This window comes from Barbatula barbatula (genome assembly GCF_947034865.1).
Source record: "Barbatula barbatula genome assembly, chromosome: 20".
Taxonomy (NCBI): domain Eukaryota; kingdom Metazoa; phylum Chordata; class Actinopteri; order Cypriniformes; family Nemacheilidae; genus Barbatula; species Barbatula barbatula.
The window spans coordinates 3,476,787-3,498,868 of NC_136783.1; the positions used below are offsets into that span (position 1 = coordinate 3,476,787).

The 22,082-nt window shown below is 39.7% G+C and overlaps 1 protein-coding gene across 4 annotated transcripts in view; it reads left to right on the forward strand.

Moving 5' to 3' along the window:
• poc1a (POC1 centriolar protein A) overlaps positions 1-20,236 on the forward strand; it is a 36,953-nt gene extending 16,717 nt beyond the window's left edge. For 2 of the 4 annotated variants that reach the window (XM_079483931.1, XM_079483934.1), the window contains 2 exons: positions 10,512-10,739; positions 19,503-20,235. In XM_079483931.1, coding sequence (XP_079340057.1) covers positions 10,512-10,739; positions 19,503-19,613 — 339 coding nt within the window. In that variant the 3' untranslated portion in view covers positions 19,614-20,235. Of the gene's footprint in view, positions 1-10,511; positions 10,740-19,502 lie in introns of all 4 variants that reach the window. The other 2 variants (XM_079483933.1, XM_079483932.1) reach the window with 2 other exon arrangements.
• The last annotated feature ends 1,846 nt before the right edge of the window (positions 20,237-22,082 follow it).

A 22,082-nucleotide genomic window follows, 5' to 3' on the forward strand; every position in this document is an offset into this window, starting at 1 on the left:
CATGGTAGGGGAGGGAGTTTTGCCCAGAACAGACCACCAATCTAAATTGTATGCAAATTGTCAATCATTTTTGACGGTAGTGAACCTGACAGAGCAGTCAGATATTACTCTGAGCTTTCTTGTGCAATATCTCTATTATTTTAGCTTTCCTAGTAGCTGTTGGTACATTATTTTCTCATTTTGGACACTGCACTTTTCCACAGTGAGCTTCAAGCCCATATTTTTTAAATCTTGTGTTTTGGACAGTTATTCTGAAATGTTTACATAGTGTCTGCTTTAGTTTGATGCATGATTTAGAGCCGTTTGTGAAATCCCACACTGCTGCTTTTTACACAAGGTACATTATCCATCAATACACCCTGGTTGGGTCGGGTTGGTTTAAGACCACAAGCAGTCATTCCAGTTTGTTAAGCAGGCCGAGACCACCTTGTATAGACAATTTGGGTTTGATTGAGTGAATTTTTATCCATGATGGTTTAGATGTGGAATCTAATGCTCCAGATGGTTATCTTTGACCTTAACCCCATCCATTTGAGACATGGGGTTAATGGTGTTCAGAGAAAGCCAAAAGTGAAGCTTGTCTTTCGCAAAATCTGACTCTCGTGTTTAGATAATAGCTTCCAGACCTCCATCGATTCTCTATTTTTACCAGTTCCTTTGAAATGAGGCTGGCAAATGGAAAAACATGCCATTACAGCAGTTGAATATGTAAAGCTATGATTGGGTGGAGGTGTTGTGGATAGGACAGCGGTCTCCAGTGGAGTGGGGGAAGTGGAAGCACGTGTAAAGTTCTTTTTGTTTTGAAGCCAGCAGTGACTTACACCGACAAGGGCATGGCCAAGGTTCTAGGAGCTGCCTTTGACCAGCGTATGTCTGCGTGTCCACCGGAGTCTGATTCTACACATATTAATGGCACCGAGCTTAAGCGATTCTATAAACGGAATCCAAATTCTTGCTCATATCAGTATACATATGAGCTATAGCATAACTATAAAAATGGTGGTTGTCGCATTAATGTTTAAGATATGTTTTTACATTGCTCTCTTTATTCTGAATGAAATGTAACTCTTGAGTCCTTTATGACCTTTTCATTTTTAAACATTTTTATTGGGGGATGGGTTCAGTGTCGATGCCATTGTGGGTACCTCACGCGCTGAACTTAGTTTATAACTTTAAATTCTGTTAGGATCTCTATCTCTCGCAATAGTAAAATAACAATGCGAACATGCCTTTCACATACTGAGCTTCGATCATTCTGTGCTGGATTTTTTGTGTGAGATTGATAAAGAGTCATTTGGGTTTTGTCTGTATGAGAGATAAGCATTTGGGAAAATGCGTGTGATGGTGTATGTGTGCATTTGTGTGAATGTTGGTCACATTGAGGATGTTGTATAGGCTCACCCCTTCATTTATGTGTGTGTATGATCTGCATTGTTATTGAACAAATGAAAGAAATTGCTCAGAATTGTAGTTATTTTTTCCCATTCTTTTCCTTATGGTTGCACAAAAATTGGCACTAACAGCTCATTAAGGTGTTTTTAATGTTCACCAACTTAACATTGTTGAATGGAGTCAAATGTTTGGGGGTATGCTGGGTAGCTGAGTTGTACCCTTCAGATTAAGAGAATTGTTTCTGTTACCCTGCTTTTATGCACATTTTCGCACCAGAAACAATAGGTAGAAACAGAAATTATAAAATAGGAATCCCTTAATTCGAATTAATGTGAATAATGTGACATTGTAACACATTTGCAAAATAAATTCTGACTAGAAAACATTAAATACATGTGACTAAGGGCTGTTCAGCTGATGATGTCTGTCTGGGTCTGATCTGTTCGTTACTAGGTTACAAATACCACCATCATAGGTTCGAGGAACTTGTTTCTTTCTGTTATTGCAAAATGTTTTGCATCATATTGCAATGATATTTGGCTTATGTAGGAGGGGTCCCTTAAAAAGTGGGAGGCACATATACAAACTGTTGTAATTCCTACACCGTTCACCTTATTTGGATGTAAATACCCTCAAATTAAAGCTAAAAGTCTGCAGTTAAAGCACATCTTGTTCGTTTCATTTCAAATCTATTGTGGTGGTCTATAGAGCCAAAAATATTAGAATTGTGTCGATGTCCCAATCTTTCTGGACCTGACTGTATATACATCATTCCTATGCCCTACTCCTTTGAAGGGTAGTACCCTTGGAGTTTTGACTTTGGAGAGAATAGGTTATTTAGGTGCCATTATCTGGATGTTTGGAATGCACTTGGCAAAGGAAGTGACTTAATTTCCTCATCATCTTCAGCTGACATGTTTATATGCAAATTTAGAGTCGTTAACTCAATCCCTCTAGCGCCACCAACAGTCCAAAGTTTAACATACATTTTGATCATAACTTCTGAACAGTACACCATAGAAAACAAATAATATTTTTATCTGAATCCTGAGCTCATGATGATACGAATAATCATCAATATGCCGATATGTTGGCATTTGCCGTTATGGAAATTGGCACGCCAATCATTCAACAAACATTGTTTTTCTAACTCGTCCTAGAGCTTTTGACTGTTTGTATGAAATTATGTATGTAGCATCTAGAGAAAAAATATTTTTGGTTGATCAATCCGTTCTCGTACAGCACAGCAGATTTGATTTGATTTGATGCTGTCATCACAAGCCCGACCTGGGATAACCTGCTGCGTTTTGGCGCAGCGCCAACTTGTGGTCTGAAGTTACGAAAAATGGCTATGTTTTCTTAAAAATTCTCAACAGTTTGTCCAAAATTCTCAAAGTTGGTCTCATTAGATGCGGTGGTGTCATGCCAAGTTGAATGATTTTAAGTTTTTCCCATGTCGGCCATTTTGTGTGTATGCCATATTGAATAATGTAGCATAATGCTGTATTTTACGAATGCATTAGCATATTGTTACGAAATTTGGTATGGGCCATCAACAACATGCACTGAGAGAGCCAGTAAAGTTTCGTAAATATATTTACAGGCCTATGACTTTGTCTGCAGTTGAGGGATGTTCATGGGAGTCATCTCCTTAGATTTCAGAATCCTTGCCGAGTCCAACGATACCAAACATGTTTTGGCCTGTAGTGTGATTTAGCTCAAAAAACTATTGCGTATGAACCAGCATAGGAAACATTTAGTGGTTAACTATATGTCAAAGACCAAATGTCAATTTCCCATGGTAAGTGGCCGAACATTGTAATGTTTTTAAAATTGTTTTTCAAAATGTGATAATCTGACATGTCCAAAATATTTCCTCAGTCCGACGTTGTGGGGGTCGCCTTTTTGGAAATTGGCAGTATTTTAGAAACACATTGCTAACCGCTAAAAACTTGTAAAGTTATTGGCATTTATATAGAAATATATATAAAAAACATACATTTTATTATTAAAAAGCTTTCTGGTTTGCACTGAAATTTGTATATAGCTTCCAGAGACACCCCCTAAATAAGCTTTTAGATTCAACAAAAGGTTCTCATATACAACCCCACCGAAATCAAGGCGAGCGTCAAAAGTTATACGCAATTATATTGTGCTCTTTTACATATCTGCTGTGCAGACACGAATCATCAAAAATGTCCGCATGTATTTCCTTTTGTGCCCTTGTAGGGCTCGACCCTGTAATTGCTGCTTTCAGCTATATTTTCAAACCTGAATTTCTCTCTTCTGCAGAACACAAAAGAAGATATTTTGAAGAATGTTGTTAACTGGCACCCACTTGCATTGTTTTTGTATCCATACAATCGAAGTGAATGGGTGCTTGTGCTAGATTAATATATACTTAGTTATGCTTCAACTAATGGTGCGAAGCACAAATATTTACTTGGTGCATTTCTGGCTTATTGCTAACAATACGTGTAGCTTTTGGTGGGGCTTGAGGCCAGCTTTTTTTTTTACTTGACAGCGGGTTTGACTTGACCCTTTGAAACGATCAGCCTGTGTGTTCTGTAAATGTCAAACTTAAGTACGCTGTTATTCACAGAAGTGCTTTTCCATGGCTTCTTAATGGCCTTTGATAGCCTCATTACTTTTGTCAGATGTAATTATAGGGACACTGAAACAGGAACGCACGTCTTCGGAAACGTTCGGTCCTCGTACCCTTAAAAATGTTAAATAACACTAATACTCATCCATTGTCTGTGTCCTCATTGAAAACGGCTTTAATTCATTAGAATGTGTCTGGAACATGGGCTTGAATTAGTTTTATATGAAGAGAACAGGGTCTGGACATTGCGTTCTCAATTCAAGTACTGTCTAAGAGGATAGATGCTTGTTTTGCATAGTCTGCATTACCCACAATCCTTTTAATAAATTATAAAAATCAGGCTACTTCACCAAAAAATTTTAATTCTGTCATCATTTGCTCGCCAAATCTGTAAAAATCTCTTTGTATGGATGAACACAGAGAAAGATATTGGGAAGAATGCTTCTAACCAAACAGATTTTGGCCATATTGACTCCCATAGTAGGAAAAATACATTGGTAGTCAAAAGTGCCCCCGCACTGTTTTTCTGCTTTCAACAGAACAAAAAAATTATAATGTAAATTTTCCTACTATGGGAGACAACGGGGCCTGAATAAGCTTTAGGGGGGCAAGATCTGTTTGGTTATAAGCATTCTTCCAAATATCTTTATCTGTGTTCATCAGAACAAACACATTTTTACAGATTTGGAACAACTCAAATGTGAGTAAATGATGACAGAATTATAATTTTTGGGTGAAGCCTCCCTTTAATATATTGTTTGGTGGCCACCCCATCCACAGCTTGCTTGTTCTTTGATGTTTAGTAAGACATAACAGCTGATGCTCTCGTCACCTCAGTATGTGTCACGAGTTTGGGGATTTAAACAAGATTGTCATGTCAAATCCGTAGAGAGAGGTTATAGGTCCAGTGATGGACAGATGTCCAGTTGTGACAGTGGGCTGGGATCACTTCCGCGCATACAACCTGCATGTAATCTCCCCCGCTGCACATCTGCGTGTCCCACCCCCACCGGCTGGCCTCACGTGCACAGGCATACGAGGAGCACAGCAGTCAACAGCTACTGCCTGAGATCGGGAACACTCCTGTCGACATCAGCCTCCATCCAATCACACTCTCAAACAATAACATTGAGCTACCACATCTCCATTATATTATGTTGTTATAATAATGATCAATTCTTATAACAGCCTTAAATTCACCCTCATGTTGTTCAAAACCTGTATATGTCCCTTTCTTTCCAATGACTTTAATGTCATCTGTAAATCAAATGAAGGGAAATGCAAAGTTCAACTTCGGGCCGCTCTGGGGTATCGCTGCAAATCATATTTTTGTCAGCGGGGATACTGGGATTGCAGAAACAATGTGCAAACCATAATTCTTCGTGGCATTTGTTGGCTATAGTTCACAGAATCGCCTCTGACAGGTTTGGATGGTCTTTCTTCAGCATGTTCTCTTTATCTCACTGTCTAATGCCTGAACCTCCAGGAATAACAGTACTGAGAAACAAAGACAGAAGGAAGTGTCAAAGGGCAGAGACATATCCCACTGATACTCATTCTCTCTCTCTCTCTCTCTCTCTCTCTCTCTCTCTCTCTTTCTCTGTCTGTATTTCTTGTCTCTTTCCCTCTCATCCTATATAATCCTGATTTTACATCACAATTCGTGATGGCATCTTTTTGCAAGAGCACACTTTTAAAACATCACACTAATTTGCCAGATCAAAATGAAGTTATGTTGTATTTCTCACATCTGCTTGTAGTTATTGTGTCCCCTGACTGTATGTCTGATTATTGCAACAGCACATTATGCAAGATTTTTTAATCTAATTCAGCGCTTCTCTTTCTTGTCAGATATTGGCACTTAGTACTGTGAATAACGAAGCAAAATATGAAATAATGCTTTCATACGGTATGTTAGGAAAATAACGTCAATTGTACAAATCTCAGTGCACCTGATTTGAATCTCCAACGTATATTTCTGCATTCAGGGTCCATAAGAAAAGCTGAAGTGCCAAACACCGAACTGAGGCTTCCGTGGAAATGTGACATGTCGTAATTAAACTGTAGGAATGATAATCTGAGTCGAGTCAAAGCCATACAAACCATCTACTAACAAGAACATCTGTCTGTTAAACAGAAACACCTGTTTGAACGCTGAAAGTTTACGAGAGGCATATATTCTACACCAATGCAAAAGGTGCTTGTTAGGGACGCACGATATCGTCGGCCTTATAAATGAAATATTTAAAATTAAGCTTGTATGCTTTGCCTATAAAAAGACGTGGGGATTACTCGAGCATACAACTTTTTTGTTATACATGGGAGTGCTTAAGAAATTTATGTGTTTCTATTGCGCACTTTCAGTTTGCGCGATATGAAGTGCAATAAAAATGTTAAAAAAAACATTGTTTTGTTATAGACGTTTCAGTGGCAACAATGTAAACAAACGTTATGTGGCCCAAACTGGGAGACATCCGCCAAAAATCGTAGTTTTCATTTAATTCATTTAAAATATATTATAAATTAATATAAATAAAAAATGATTAGCCACTAGCCAGATAACGAAACAGACCGGATGTTAACTTCGGGCCAGACGCACACGTCTGTTTTTATGGCATATTGATTTGTATTAATATGAATTTATAACAAATATCATGGTTCAACTGTGGTTCCTGTAGTGAGATAAAGGTACATTTGGTTTGCAAATACCACAGTGAAATGTTTATAAAGTGAAATCGTGGCTCACGTTCGTAAGGGTCACTTTAGATGAAGAGCAGAGAACAGAAAGGGTTATTCAGAAACAACTTGAGTATTTTTATGTTAAGCTTAGCTTTCCTGTGGCTCGGTGGTTACAGCATGGCGCTAGCAACGCCAAGGTCATGGGTTAGATCGCAGGGGATTGCACATATTCAGAAACAAATCTATACTGCAATGCAATGTCAGTCTCTTTGGATGAACGCGTCTGCCACATGCGTAAATGTACGTGTTCTTGCTGTAAATAGATAGATGACAGTTGGATGAAAAACCACAAGAGCGTTTCAGCATTGTAATTTTCACCAAACATATAAAAGCGTGCAAGTTGATGCTATTTAACAACATGGATGCACATTACAATTGCATATTTATTATATACCTGTATGTGAACTGCTGAGTTATCCTGCCATATCTGGGGAAAGGAGTATTATAGAGACATGTGGGTGGGCTTGCTTGACTTTGTACCAGCGGCAAGTGTTTTTTTTTCCATTTAATTATATAGTCTGAGCTATATATGCGTAAATCTCCAGCCGTCATAATCATTCGTCCTGTACGAACTTTTCATTTCAACACGGCACCTTTTAATTACACGTGCATTCCCACTTTTACAGCACGGCAACATGATAAAGCGCCCCTCCTCTCCGTGGATGCGCGAGCGGCTCATGATGAATGACTGCGTATGAGGAAGCAGCTATTGATGGATCCGTCAGTCCAGTGCAATTCAGAGTTTCGTTGGGGCCTCAGGAAATTTTCCACTGTTTGGTTTTTCCAGGCCAGGTGATTCATGGCGAGGGTGTTAAAGGGTGCATGAGTGTGTGCATCACTGTTTGTGTGTGCGTGTTTGAGCAGCTGGGCTACTGCTGAGCTGTGAATAAGTCCACCTCTCAACAAGAGTTAATCCAGCTTTTTGGCACGGCATAAGCGTCGGCTTTCACGTTTTTGTGTTTGTTTCTGCTTTCTTAGCACTTCAGCTTCACTTGCCACTGCTTGCACACTATTCCAGAGATCCGCAGCCTTATGTTACCATATCTCTGTTCATCCTTACTATAAATCGACTGTCGTGAATTAATATGACTTGCCTTGTGTTTGAATATACATCTTTTCTTACGTCCAATAAGTGGAGGACGTACTTTGGGGTCTGATTCGAATCTGACTTGGACAATTGTGGATTCCTTGGTATCCCACATGAGCTAAGAAACCATTAGTCAGGGTTACTTGTTTAGCCCAACCTGGTTAAATATAGAGCTGCAGTGTGCTCGGCCAGCCACACGTAGTTTATATAAAGGTTTACTTCACTGCAAGTAAATGTTGCACTGCAGATTTGCAACTTGCGGCGTCCTTGAGTCGCACCGTCGCCGAGTTTCATCAGAACTCACACACTGCCGAATGCACCTTTTTCCGTTACCTGCGAGTAAATCAGGGGTGATGAGGAAGAAAATCCCATGTTTGCCGTGGTAATAAATTTGGGTCAGAAGCAGCAGGGTTTAGTCATTAAAGACGAGCTGGCGTTAGGTGGGTGATTAAACAGTTCCACTTCATGCTGTATCACTGACTTCTGTTGGCAAGGCTGAGTAGTTTTCCACGGTGACTGGAAGGCAGCGCTGATGTCTGACAGGTGGAGCTACCACACTGGCCAAGATTTTGTTTTCTTTTTTCTTAAATGCTATACATACCTGCTGAGACATTAAACTATGAATGTGACAGCTGTGTAAGTGTCGCAGAAAATGGAAGAATAGACCTTAGCGAATGATGGGGGCCATGTTTGATTTTAAACAGATACAAATTTTGTTGTATCGTCCAATTTTTATTAGCCATGTTTTATTCCATTTAGATTTTTTATTCTAGACAAAAATGCAATGCAAATGCTCTATCATTCACACTTTATGATGATTTAAAAAATGTATCACACTGAATTGTGCTTATTTTACACTCAAATGTAATTTATGGTCTGGTAACAAATGTCTTTTATGCAGTTTATAGAGCAGTGTATGGAAAATTTACATGAGCATCTACAGCCGCGGAAATATGATCTGATTTTAAAATGGACTATTTATCGGTATGTGTTTAGCTAAAATTTGCATTTTTGTTTCATTCTGTGAAGTACTAAACATGTCAAATAAAAATATTGTTTGGAAAATGAAAATCTGGAGAAACTGGTCAAAATAACAGAAAAGATGCTGTGTATTTTTTCAGACCTCAAATACGGCAAAGAAATTACGTTTATATTCAATTTTAAGCAAAACAACAGTCATATTTCTACATGTATTTAGGAAAAGTTCAAAAATATTATTTTTATGTGATGACCTGGGTCTGGAGTCATAAAACTGTTCTTAAGATAAAATATAAGATTGTTCTTAAGATAAATGATAGGTTCGTGAGAATGTTCGTAAGTGAGATTCTCAAACGTTTCTTAAGTTCTTAAGAATTTTTGTCGTAAGAATAAAATGATATGTTTTGTCAAATTACACTCACTTGTAAAAAGTGAGTTTGGGACAGCTTTACTGTAGGGCATCTCTATTTACCGTACAAAAAGCCTGTGCGTGTTTTTAGTGGGGCGGTCTTTGTTCAACCATCACATTAGTGTGTGTTGAACAGCCTTGAAATCACCAGGGTCACAGAGGCAAATATTTACTTTGCTTGGACCAGGAATTGGTACTCGAATGCCACCTGCTCACCAGATGTTTTTAGAGGCGTTTATAGCAGAATAGTCCTGACCAGATTATCTGTTGCGTTATACTGTATATTGCATCTCTTTATTCAAGATTTTAGACTTGTAGTTGGTAAGGGTGCTCCGATGGATCGGTCGCCTATTACGGGCGATCAAAAGATCCAAATGACACAAAGCGTGTAGACCATAGGTGTGTTCAACTGCCACGTTGTGCAGACGGCGCGGTGCATGCTGTCTGGACCATTCAGCGCAGTCACTCACTCCGCTGTCAGTTGCCTGTCACTCCTTTTTGTTGCACTCTGAAGTAAACTGATACACGTACACACTGCGCCGCGTGAACCAGAGGCTTGTTTTTTTCGGCTGATGATGCTGTAAGTTCCGATGAGGAACACAGCATTTTTCATTTTATTCCAATAGGATAGCATCTACTCTGGCGGGAGCTGCTTCATTTGCCGGAAAAACAAGCTTCTGGTTCATGCGAGAGATGACGGAAGCTAGACAGCGACGTTAATAATACGGATAATATGGATAATTCTCTTAAACAGATGCATCGATTCGCTTCAGAAAACCTTTGTTAAGACCACGGAGGCGTGTCGAGCAGTTCTGTGATCGATGGATGCACTTTTCAGAGATTCAAAAAAAGTATGAATATTCAAATAATGGAATATTCTGCTCCAGCCCCATGAAGACATATGTTGTAGTGTGCAGTCATTAACAAGGAAGAATAAAGTGATTTTACTCATGAATTTCATTTGAATCCGCTTTCATGTGAATTTCAATTGAATCAACTTTAGCTCAAATTCCGGTTGAATCAATTCTCTCTAGGGTTTAACATCTGTCTTTATAGGTGTAATGTCCTTTAATCGAGAGCTATTATAAGTATTCCGACTTTCTCTCGTCAAATATAATCTTAGTCTCATTTGTGGCCATTATATAGTATGCATGACATAATATTGTAACCAGCCATCCCTACCTTCCCTGGACATCTGCCCCCTCTACAAACCCTTGATCCTTGAATAAAAACTGCTTGTGACTGTGGCCATATGATCACATGAATCAATGCCTGTGTTATTATTTCTATCACTTCTGCAGGTGTCAGATGGTATTGGGAGATCTCATGACTTTGACTCGCACGAGAGTGGCAGCAGAAGCCTCGATGAGCCCAGCCAGATCTTCTCTGAACCTCGTATGGAGTCTCCATCTCCATCAAATACCCAACAACATCAGCAGCAGCCGAAGCAGACTGAAACAGAGAGCGTCCCTGCTGTGCTGGCTAACACCCTCCAGCACATCGTAGGACAACTGGATGTGCTCACACAGGTAGAGATTTGACCTAAAATACTCTGTTGTAGGTTGTCATCTAAGTGTTCTGTGATCTTTTGATCTATGACTTTGAGCATTTCCATCTATAATGTTTTATGTAGAACTAGCAATGAACAATATTACTATTAATGTCCCCTCTCTGCTGTCCATTAATGACACACTAATGTTAATACAGTACCAAATCTCCAGCCTCAGTTCTGTTAATCACGTGCGCTCGCGTGATGTTATTCCTTGTGTCTGTTTATAATGACCTTTGTGAAAGTTTGGTCACAGCTATGAGAATTGCCCAGACCATTTTGCATTATTCATGACTGTTCATTTCCATAGGCCACTGAGACCTCAACAGGATCACAGAATTGTAAGCTGTGAGTCCAGTGAAGGCCATGCTAAATGACCGCATTCGTTATGTACCACTGCTTACTGAATGTAATGTGGCTGGGAATATTAACTCTGAAGGTCACAGAAAGACATGGATGCTGTATAGTGATGAATTAGTTTGCAAAACTGGGGTTTTTGATGGACTGGTTCGGGGGGAGTAGAACTTGAGGGAGCAGAACTTTGAGCAGTTTTGGATCATACGGTCTCGTGGCTAATTCGTGATAACTTTTGTTAAGAAGTTGGCATCAGTGTGCCATGCACATCCTGAAAATTGAATCCAGGGCAACTTAATCACCCTCTGGTTACTGGCTGTGGTATAGATGCGGAACATTGTTTATTTACCTTGACTCCAACCCCTTTAGCAACTTTTGTTCAGAAGAAGCGCATAGCGACAAATCTATAACCTTTGGGATTTACTTTAGCTTTCATTCAGTGGGAAAATGTCTGCAGTACTTCCAGCTGCTTCAGCGTGCTTGATTGGAGTTGGAGCTGCAGTCCGCAGGCCTCCAGGAGCAGGGTTGGAGACTCTTGCTGTTAATGTTTTAAGTTTTTCTTTGCTTTGTTTATCTGTGATGTATCCTCAGACCTGCTGTGCTTTCCTATGGATTATGGGACCAGGTCAGAGTTGACTGTGGAAAAGAGTTTTATCATTTATATTATAGAGTTTAGGAAAACCTGGCAGAACTCAGACATAATACTCAAAGGCAGCCAAATTTTCTTTGTTCCGTAATAAAATCAGCATATTCGTGCAACGACATATTCCAAAGACGTCAACAGAACAGTTAATCATACTACTCGATAGCTTCCGCTTCCGGGTCACTACAAACAAACTGCACATAATAGAGATGTGATTTTCACGTGTATTTGAATTATCGATTACCATTTATAAACATATTTGAAAAAATGGTAATACTGCTGCGCTAATCTGTCAGAGATTCACTGACGCAGGCTTTAGCTCGTGACTGTATACACCAGACGGGACCATTGTGCCGCATCCCAGAGCTAGAAGCATCTTCACTGAACGCGGCAAAGCAACTGTTTCAGCGCTCGAGTGGTTTAAAAGCCTGTACATGAATAAGAGCGTGGATATATAATGTAACATAAGACAAAGGATTCTGCGTTAATTGAGTTAAATATTATATTATATAATTATACAATTTAACGCGTTAATCTGAAAAAAATATATCGAGTGCTTTGACGTCCCTATTTTTAACACAACGAAATGCTATTTTCACATATTTTCTGTTCTGTTGTCAGACATGAAGAGTATAAAATGTGACTGAACACGACCCAATAACATCTGTTATTGTTACTTTAACTGCTGCTAAACTTCGTCTGATAAAATCACCAAACATTTTCATTGAAGAGCGAATATATGATGTGATTTTTGCTATATTAACCCACTTGTTTTGCCTTTACTGCCGTTGCTCTTCCTTCAATGTGTTGTTGTGTTATTTTATTTTAAATGCGAGTGATAGTTTTAGTGTATATCGCGTATAGCGCAGACAATTCGTCACATAATCTTTTTAGTGTTGTTTATAGGAATAGTTCAACTAAATTCGCCACTCTCTAGATATACTCGTAAGAGATTATCCACAGCTAGCCATGGGTTAAAGGGTTTTAATGGAGGCCTGGAACCACCTGACGTGAAGCTAGCCGTGGATTATACCATGCCAAGTTAAAGCTGTTATTGATGTTTACGGTGTAATTTTAGATCAAACAGGTGAAAATAACTTATTCGTTTTATTATATATTTAGTTAATTTCAAATGTAACCAAACTGACAGGAGCTACCCGTGCGTTTCAGGGTTTTAATGCACTCCCTCCAGCCAATCAGAATGAAGTATTCAAATCGACCACGGGATAAATATCTATAAACACTTTGTTATTTAGTTGAATGTGACCTCATTTCAAAAGACTTTTATGACATAATGAGGAAGGCCAATGAGTTCTGACCACATGAGATCTGTTGAGATCTTCATTATGAATTCACATATCATGAAATGTTTTCTGACCCGGCATTGACGGGGAAAGCACAGGTTAATGTTTCTGAGCGTCTCAGGTCAGCAGTTTCACCCGACGTGACCTCATTCTGATCTGTTCCGTGAGATTTCGCCTCTTACCGCCGCTATCTTGCAAAGGGATTATAAGTCTTTACGCTGCAGCTATTAGCACGTAACAGCTGCTTTCCATCACTGAAGAACACCACCTTCTGCCTCTGCGCTGTTCCTCTGGCATGCAGAAAACACTCGGGCCTCAAAGGGGGCTTTTCATCATCTGGCAGCATTTATCCATATTCCAGATTCACATTCTCCATGCTGGGAACGCAAACCTTTACCTGTCTGTTCTCCTACAGGGAGGTTGGTCCTTATTCACTTTTAATGCAAACACTTAATTCAATTTAGTTAGAAGAGCAAAGCTCTGATTCAAGCAACCTTGAAAGTGAAGTGTGCATTTATTGAATGTCCTATACAGTACAAAAAGATAGCTGTATATATACTGAGGCATTGAGAAAATTGGTGTGATTATGCTTAGTGCTGCAAAAAAAGAAAATAAGTATTTTTTATTGTTTCATTATCCTCATTTCTATGATGGCTTGAACTAAACCATTTTAGAAAGCAATATATCTCATAGTTACTGTGCTGACTGTAAACAGTCTGTGAATGAGCCATTTCAAAACTCCTGATCTGTAATCTGTACCGTTTGTGTTTGTTGAAACTCGGTCCAGTGATGGAATACATTAAACTTTTCTAAATGGTGGACAAGGTGGAGAAACCCTGTGCGAACTAAAGACTAAATGCTGTGTTTTCGGATACATTGTTTTAAGAAACATAACATTTACATTTCCTTTTCACCTTGTTAAAGGTCCAGTGTAGGAAATTTAGCGTCATCCAACGGTCGGGTTTGTGAATTGCAACCAATGGCTAACCCATCCCTTTCAAAGCACTACGGAGACTGATAGAGAACTAAGATGTCATCACATTTTTGTCTCTTTGCTGAAGGAGGACATTCTTTAGAGCGCTTTGTCTGTTTGGGGCTACTGTAGAAACAACATGGTGAACTCCATGTAAGTGGACCCGCGGTGCATGTACATGGTAATAGCTCATTTTAAGTTAATAAAAACAACACGCTTTATACACCTCTGAAGACATTATGTTATGCATATTGCATTCTCTGTCAAAAGATTCTCCCAAAAATGACACACTGGATCTATAAAACCCACCTATAGATGTTTGCATAAAAGGTTACACAACCAGATTTTCTGGAAAAGATTTTCATTTCTATAATGTCTGTTGCTGTTCAGTCTGAGCTATTGTATGACTTCAGGACACACACAACTCGTATGCACCCTTTTAAACTTTTATTGTCCTTTTTGAGGCATCAAAGCCCCAGGTCTTCATTAAGTGTGAAATGCATTGAATAAATCAGCCAGCACGATTCTTCAAATGTCCGTTGTTGTCCTCTGAAATCTTGTCCCCTTAAATTAACTTTGTTAAGGTTATTGGGACTGAATTTTCATTTATTTCAAGTTTCCTTTGAACCCCTCCGTGTTTTTTATCGTTGTAATGTAATCTATCCGTGAATGGACTGCCTCGGTGTATTTCATATCTAATGTACACTGTGAGCGCCGGGTGTTACGCTCTTTAAAGAAAACACTGTATCCAGTTGCTGGAAGGACCTGATGAATAATTTACATTAGAACCTGAAACGGGGGAATGTGCAAAGCTGCACACTTTCACACACTCTTAGCCCGTATCAGCCTTACACCCCAACTGCAGATCCAAAATGTTATTATGGTCACAGAACAGTTTTAATACCTTCACTTATTAAACTGGGCCCAAACGTCATTACCATCACTCGACGGGTGTGCACGCCACCAGATTTGAAGTGGAGGACTCATAACCACAGCTGGGGTATGTGGGTAATAGAAACCACCACTGAAACAAAAATAAAACGGGATCAAACCTGCACAGGGTTTAATGGACCCATAACACAACTTTTACCTGCCGTTTTGCTTAGTATAGATGCATCTATTTTAGATCTAACTGACTTTATTTGACTGATTTGAATTCTTGCATTGCCGGCGAACAGATCCAGTTAACCTCATTTACAAATGATTTCCATCTGCACTACATCAGTATGGCTTTTCATTGGTGTATCCATGAAAACTGCTTTCTTAATAATGGAAAACTGAAAATTTGAGTCCTATATTTAGAAAAGATTATTTTTAAATGTGGTCTTGAAAACCAAACTTTTTTTGGTTCTGCTTCCTTGGCTACATTCACTTTCTTTTAGACAAATGGCTTTAGATGTGGTTTTCCACTCTTTAAAGTGAAATACTTGTCTTAGTTAACAAGAGCCATCAGGCGCCAAAATCAAAGCAGTATTTTTCGCTCGGAGCGCGCACACTTGAACGCTGCTTCTGTACACAACATGCAGCGCACCGTGGTACACAACCCCGGTGACCTTCAGCGGCATGTTGTGCCGGAGTCTAGCGCTGCCCAGCTTTTTCCGATAGGCCCGATAAGCTCATGCTCGTATTGATTGGAAAAGCACACTTGCAGAGGAAGGAAATGCAAAACCCATTCCCTCTAGCATGAAATACCAGCAGATGTTATCGAGCTCTGCCTTTCAGGCCCCGAGGGGCTGGCTCAGGAAGCCTGTTTACTGAGCATCAGTCCAGTCTCGCCCACATTCTGAACCGCGTGCACTCCGGGGGTCACCCTCGGGTTGCGCGTCCAGTACGTCCTTGTGGAAGGAAAGCTCGAATGCGGATAGAGGGAAGACTAAGAAATATAGAAAATGACGGCTATCATTGTCATTCCTCTTGCTGATTGCAAACTTTATACTGTATCAAAACTGGCCCAAGACAGAAAAAACTAGTTTGTAGTTAGAGCGTTTGAAGGATGATTTGTAGTCTGTGTTTGACGTCTTGAAAAAGACATGGTCAGAAAGAACATGGAGCGTGTGTTTATTGGATATGGTTCTATGCTAGGAAGGTTCAAAGGGATCTTTTCGATAGAGGATTGTCTCTCGAAACCGGATCAGAACGAAATTGAAAGGTGTCTGAGGATCTTTTTGTACACACACTTTTAACTGCTATTGAACACGACACAGAAGTATTGGGTGTTGAGTGTAAAAGTTAACAGCACTAGACCCACGATACAAAGAGAATTTAAACGATTGTTGAAACAATTACACATACATTGCAATGAACTACCCAAAACAGGTTCTGACATCATGTACTGAATCTAATATATTGCTGTTTACTAATTCACTCATTTTTATGTTTTATAAGTTATTAATATCAAATGCTCTTCTGCCCTGTAGTGACTATCCATCTTAAATGACGTAAGTTAGGTGGCTTGGGTGGAGCATCCGTTAACTCCTCCTCTTCAACTGTCAGTCTGCTCCCAGTTCCATTGTGCACAATGCAACGTCTGATTTTATACATCCAATCAAATAACAGGGAAAAACAGAAGTCACGCCCAAAATTGTCTCATTCAAAGTACCGTTTCACTCAAAAATGTGTTACAATACGGAAGTAAACATGATCGCAACTTCCGGCTCACAAGGATTTTAAACTGTCTGGCCTTAATCACAATTCACCCAGTTTAAGTGATCCCATTAATATGGTGTTAAAACATCTCTCGATTTGACATTTCAGTGTTTTTTATTCGCCAATGCTATTTTACCTTTTGGATTTCAAACACTGCCTTTCATCTCAACACACAGTTTGTGTGAAAGACTGAGACTCTTGAGTAATGGCTTGTTTTGTACCTCACGTACATAGAGCAGTGTTCTTCAGATCTCTTGATGTGGTTGACTGATTTACCTTCACTCTGTTCTCAGCCACTGAACTCTTCACCTCATTCAAAGTGATCACTGGCCTTTCCGGGCTTCGCTAACAAGGCTTCTTTGTTCATGCAGAGAGTTTTAAGGGTTGATTTTTTTTTGGACGGTGTCTGTCTGGTTTGATGTAGCTTCCTTTATTTCATAATTGAACCAACTGACACCCAAACCATTGGATAAGAATTTGTACCCTTTTCCTAATCTAAAGTGTGCTTTTATTTTGCTTTTATCAAACTTCCTTGGGTCACTTTTTTGAACCCTGATGCCTGATCTTTAGGTTGACGTGAGAGTTTTTTGTAGGCAATTCTACTGTAATGGCCCATACTAAAGAGCTTAGTTACTTTCAACTTCATACTGTGAATAGTTCGATGCCACCACTTCTACCAGTCAGAACATCAAACTTCTGCTTTGATCAGAGTCATATTGGTCAACATATGGCTGTTCTCAAAATGAGGAACAACAGCACAGCCCTAGTACTGCATGTCACACAAGCGTACAGAACATTCGCTGAACCGTATATCACCAAAACATCGGCTGTTCTCGATCGCTCAACAACAAGATTCACACGTCTCTGTAACGTCAACACAAACTGTTTGTCTGGAGCTTCATGGAAATCGTGTCCATGGTCGAGCAGCAGACACAAGCGAAGGATCACTGTGTGGTGTGCGGATCGTTGGCTGGAGTGCTGCAAAGCTGCAGAAACAGTGGGAACGCGCTCTGACGTTCTGTGGAGTAATTAATCGCACCATCTGCCTGTCTGACGGACAAATCTGAGTTTGGTGCGTGCCAAGCAGAACGCTACCTACCGGAATGCATCGTGCCAGTGTTTCGTGGAAGGATAATAATGTTTTTAGGACATTCAAGACAACTCTGTGCTTTCGAACGTGTGGCGACAGTTTAAGGAGGGCCCTTTCCTGCCTCATTATAACAATCCTCCCTGGCACAACAGGAAATCCATACAGCAATGGTTTGTCAAGGCGGGTGTGAGGGAACTTGAGTGACCCGAGTCCTGACCTCAGCGCCAACTAACGCCATCCATTCAGATTGTGACCTGATGATGATAGTAAACTTACATCAGTACTCAACACCAAATGTGTTATTGTGGCTCGTTGGAATGCTTGATTCTGATTGGCCAGCTGCGAAATTAGCAGGTTTGTTATTTCCAGATAGCAACCCCTCATGACTAAGATCACACAGTAACCCTGATGCTGCAAATCATTTTGACAGGTACAGTTTTATATTACACAAAATATGACATTATATAAGATTAAACCAAATTGCCTGTTCGTGACATTTGAACGCTGTTTCTTACCTTAAAACCGAAAAGTAAACTGCTTTTGCTCGTAGAAGGTCTGCATTTGGTAAAAATGAGCTAATCAAATATTTCAAATTCACATTTCATGTCCAGTTTTGTCTCATGTGGCAAGTAGCCGTGTAATAAATGACGAAATTTAATAAGCGGGATAATGTACAAGCAGCCAGCTGTTGTCGCGAAATAAGCCCCTTCGGTGTGATGCACGATGAACACACTTACTGGGCTGATTTTTGCGATAACAACCGGCTGCTTGTACATTATCCCGTACTGAGAATCTAGTGGAAAGTATTACCAGAGGGTTTTTTTTAAGGCAAATTTACTTTTTATTGTCGATACTTAAATCTGAACTGTTCTTATTATTGCACATCACGTCTTATATATGCCTGGTAGACATGAACCGACGTAATTACACAGGGCTTCTCTTACACAGACTGGTAAAAAGTATGTCGTTTTGCTCATCCCTACAATTACACAAGTCTGAAAATACATTTTCATAACAACTCGAGGCCAACAATAGGCTCTGTGATATTATGTAATATCCTCTTATGAGCTACCGACCTTCCAGCTTTGGTGGAGTACAACGAGGAAACCCAAAAACGATTACTGCATATTTCTCCAGGGAGCTTGTTTTCATGCTGTTAGTGCTCCCACAACAGATGTGCGGTAGTGAATGGCAAAGCTTCTACCGAGCCCCCACAGTACTTTACGGTCAGGGTGTTCTCTGCGTGTGCCCTCATGATGGGCCCGCCACGCTGACCCGGGCACGAGACACACTGCCTCCATTCCTCCGTCTCATCTCCAGCGTCTCTCAGAGAAGGACGCTTTCTTGAGAGGTCTGTCCTCGCTTCCGGACCACATAGAGGATGTGGTGTTTGGTTTCTGTCTCATGCCACGAACCAGGGGGCTCCTATTCCGCCCCGCATAATCAGAGGGTTTGTCTGCGAGGAGAACGGCACATCTGTTTGGGGCCGTCCAAAATAGATGCATTCATGCATTCTTGTGACGACAGATTATGACTCCCTCACACGGCTAAATCTCCCTCTGTCTCCTTCATTTTCCCCAAAGCTCACTTTTTAGATTTTGTCGTAGGGCTTTTCCATTCTCTTTCATAATCCTTCTCTCTCTAGCTAAGCGTTGGGGGGAGCTACCTTGAAGCAGCAGACTGAATATTATGTGAATTGTGACTCATCCACTTTATTATGACTTGTTTGGCAGACGGTGGCCATTTTGGAGCAGCGTCTGACACTCACAGAAGATAAACTAAAGGAGTGTGTCGAGAACCAACACAAGATCAGCTATCAACAGCGGTCCAACTCTAACAACTGACCCAGCAGTCTACCTCTCACCTGTCCCTCTTCAAACCCAAGTCTACCATTCAACCGTATCCCATATCAACAATGTGGTGCGCACAGAACTTCATAAATATGTTGACACCAGTAAATAAAACACACAATAGTTTATTGTTATTATTATGTTGCGGCAGATTTTTTTTCTACGATATGCAGATTTTTGCATTGTGTAGCAGTGTTTATCTGGAGAATTGTGCTGAGGGTGGATTGGTTTCTGCTGAGTACGGTCATCCTGCTGGTGTCCCATGTAGCAGGCAGTAGAAAGCCAAGGAAGGCATCTACTTTACTGTAATACAATCCATGCTAAAAACCACACACTGGAGTTTAGTCCTCTGTTCTGATGTGAGAAACATCTAAATGCCAACCTTTCTGTTCTTCGTGATAGCTAAGCTGTGTGCAGTTTTCTCATATTGAACTAAATTAGCTTGGATTGTTAATGGACGTTGTGTCGTTTACATTTTCTTTATGTAGCTGCAGTGAATGCTTTTTTAGGTTTAGCCTTCAAGTGCTGTAGGAGTTCTCGCACTGTGCATAGTTTAAGCACAGAGTTGTATATTATGTTTTTCAAAGAAAAATAAATTTTAATAAAATGTGTATTTAACATTGTGTGCTTATGTGTGAGTTCTGTTTTGCTTATTATTCTCTTTAATAAATTAATTTAATTTAAATACATGTTTATAAAAACAATTGTGTAAGGACCATCATCCCGCTGTAGGTATGGTCCCTGAAGAAATTGAGTTGTAAGCGTGTATAGACCCTTTCGGAAGATGTAAACAATGCTTCCTGTTTCAGTTTTGGGTTTGAACTAAATGCAAACAACAGAATATTTATAACCAATTTTAACAACGATCTTCAAGATTTAATGACATAAGATTTAAAAAATACTGAAATAAAAACTGAAAGCGGAAGTACTTTCAGACCAGTGTTTACATCTTGCAAAGTGGTCTATAAAAAAAGAATTCCACGTATTCAGTATATTCTTGGTTTGTTTGAATTAAAAGCTTTGCGCTGTATTTTAAAAGCTTCCAGAAAGTCCCAAGCCAGCATTTTATAGGAACACCATATAGACCACCGAAGGCCTACCTTAAGGTTAGTTGTCATGTAGTTTGCCAAGACAAATGACCTCAATGCAGTTCAGGTGAGATTATTCTCTTCTGATTGTTCTCTTGAGATTCCTGTTGGCCACAAAATACGCTCGCCTCAACCGTGGAGTGTGCTCAAGTTTGCACAGCGCTTAACACTTGTGGAAAAAGAAAAACAAAGCCGGAATTCTCAAGACAGCCTACTCTTTTCCTTCCTGTCTGGGGGCTTGGGTCTCTATCGGACAGTGTCTTGCTTTATACAGCACATCCAGATAATGAGAGATTTGGCCGGAGTCACCTCGTTCATCAGGCTGCCAACATGATTAACAACAAATCTGTTACAAACTACAGTTAGTTTCTCATCGAGTCGGTGCTTCTATGCATTTGTTTTCAGGAAGAAAATAATTAAGGAAAAGAAAAGAGGAGTAATAATCCTCCTCATGCTGCACATGTGTGGCCCACGGGGCTGAGGGAAGAATTAGTCAGCCTTGTTTTTTTCTGTAATCTTTATGAAGATAACATCTGGATACGTTTACCCCCAATCTGCTGTGTGCCACTGCAGCTTTCATAGGAGCGCTACGTTATAGTTCAGTGTGACGCTGCAACAATCTCAGTATTCATGACCTAAAATTTGCCTGACCCATATTTTTGGATTTACGCTGTGTACAAAAATTTCCAAAAAAAACTGTTTAAAATGACAAAACTCCAATTCCCAACGGTAAATTTATATAATGATTTCTAGATTGAGCTTTCGGGTCTGATTTCACAAACTCAACTTGACTCGCTTTCGCGATACTTTCGCATCCGGATTAATCGTGGATGACTGGTTACAATTAATCGCATCCAGAATAAAAGTTTGTGCTTACATAATAATAATAATAATATATGTCTGTGCATGGTGCATATTTATTTTGTATTTATACACACATGTATATATAGTAAGAAATATATATGCGATTAATTGTGATCGATCGTTGAACAGTCCTATGGCACATGAAGCCAGACACCTTATGAAGTACTCCACAAGTTACTTTCAATTTTGATGTTTCAAACAGAGATGACAAAATGAAGGATTGCAGCTGTAACATTTATAGGATTTGAAAAGGAAAACCATTTCCTGTTCTTGAGGATATAGGAGTTATGAGGGTCATTCTAGGAAATGTGTGTCTTTTTCCTCTTTAACAAATATGGGTTTTAAAGGAAAAGAATGATCTATGTTAGCAGTTCTAATTTATTGCAGCGTTCCATTTTAACATTAAATAAGGGAAAGTGTACAGTCAGCAGATTTATTCTTTACATCATTATCTTATTTTTTGTTACATGCCTACCAAATGAATGTGAGTGGAATATAAATTTGGATTACC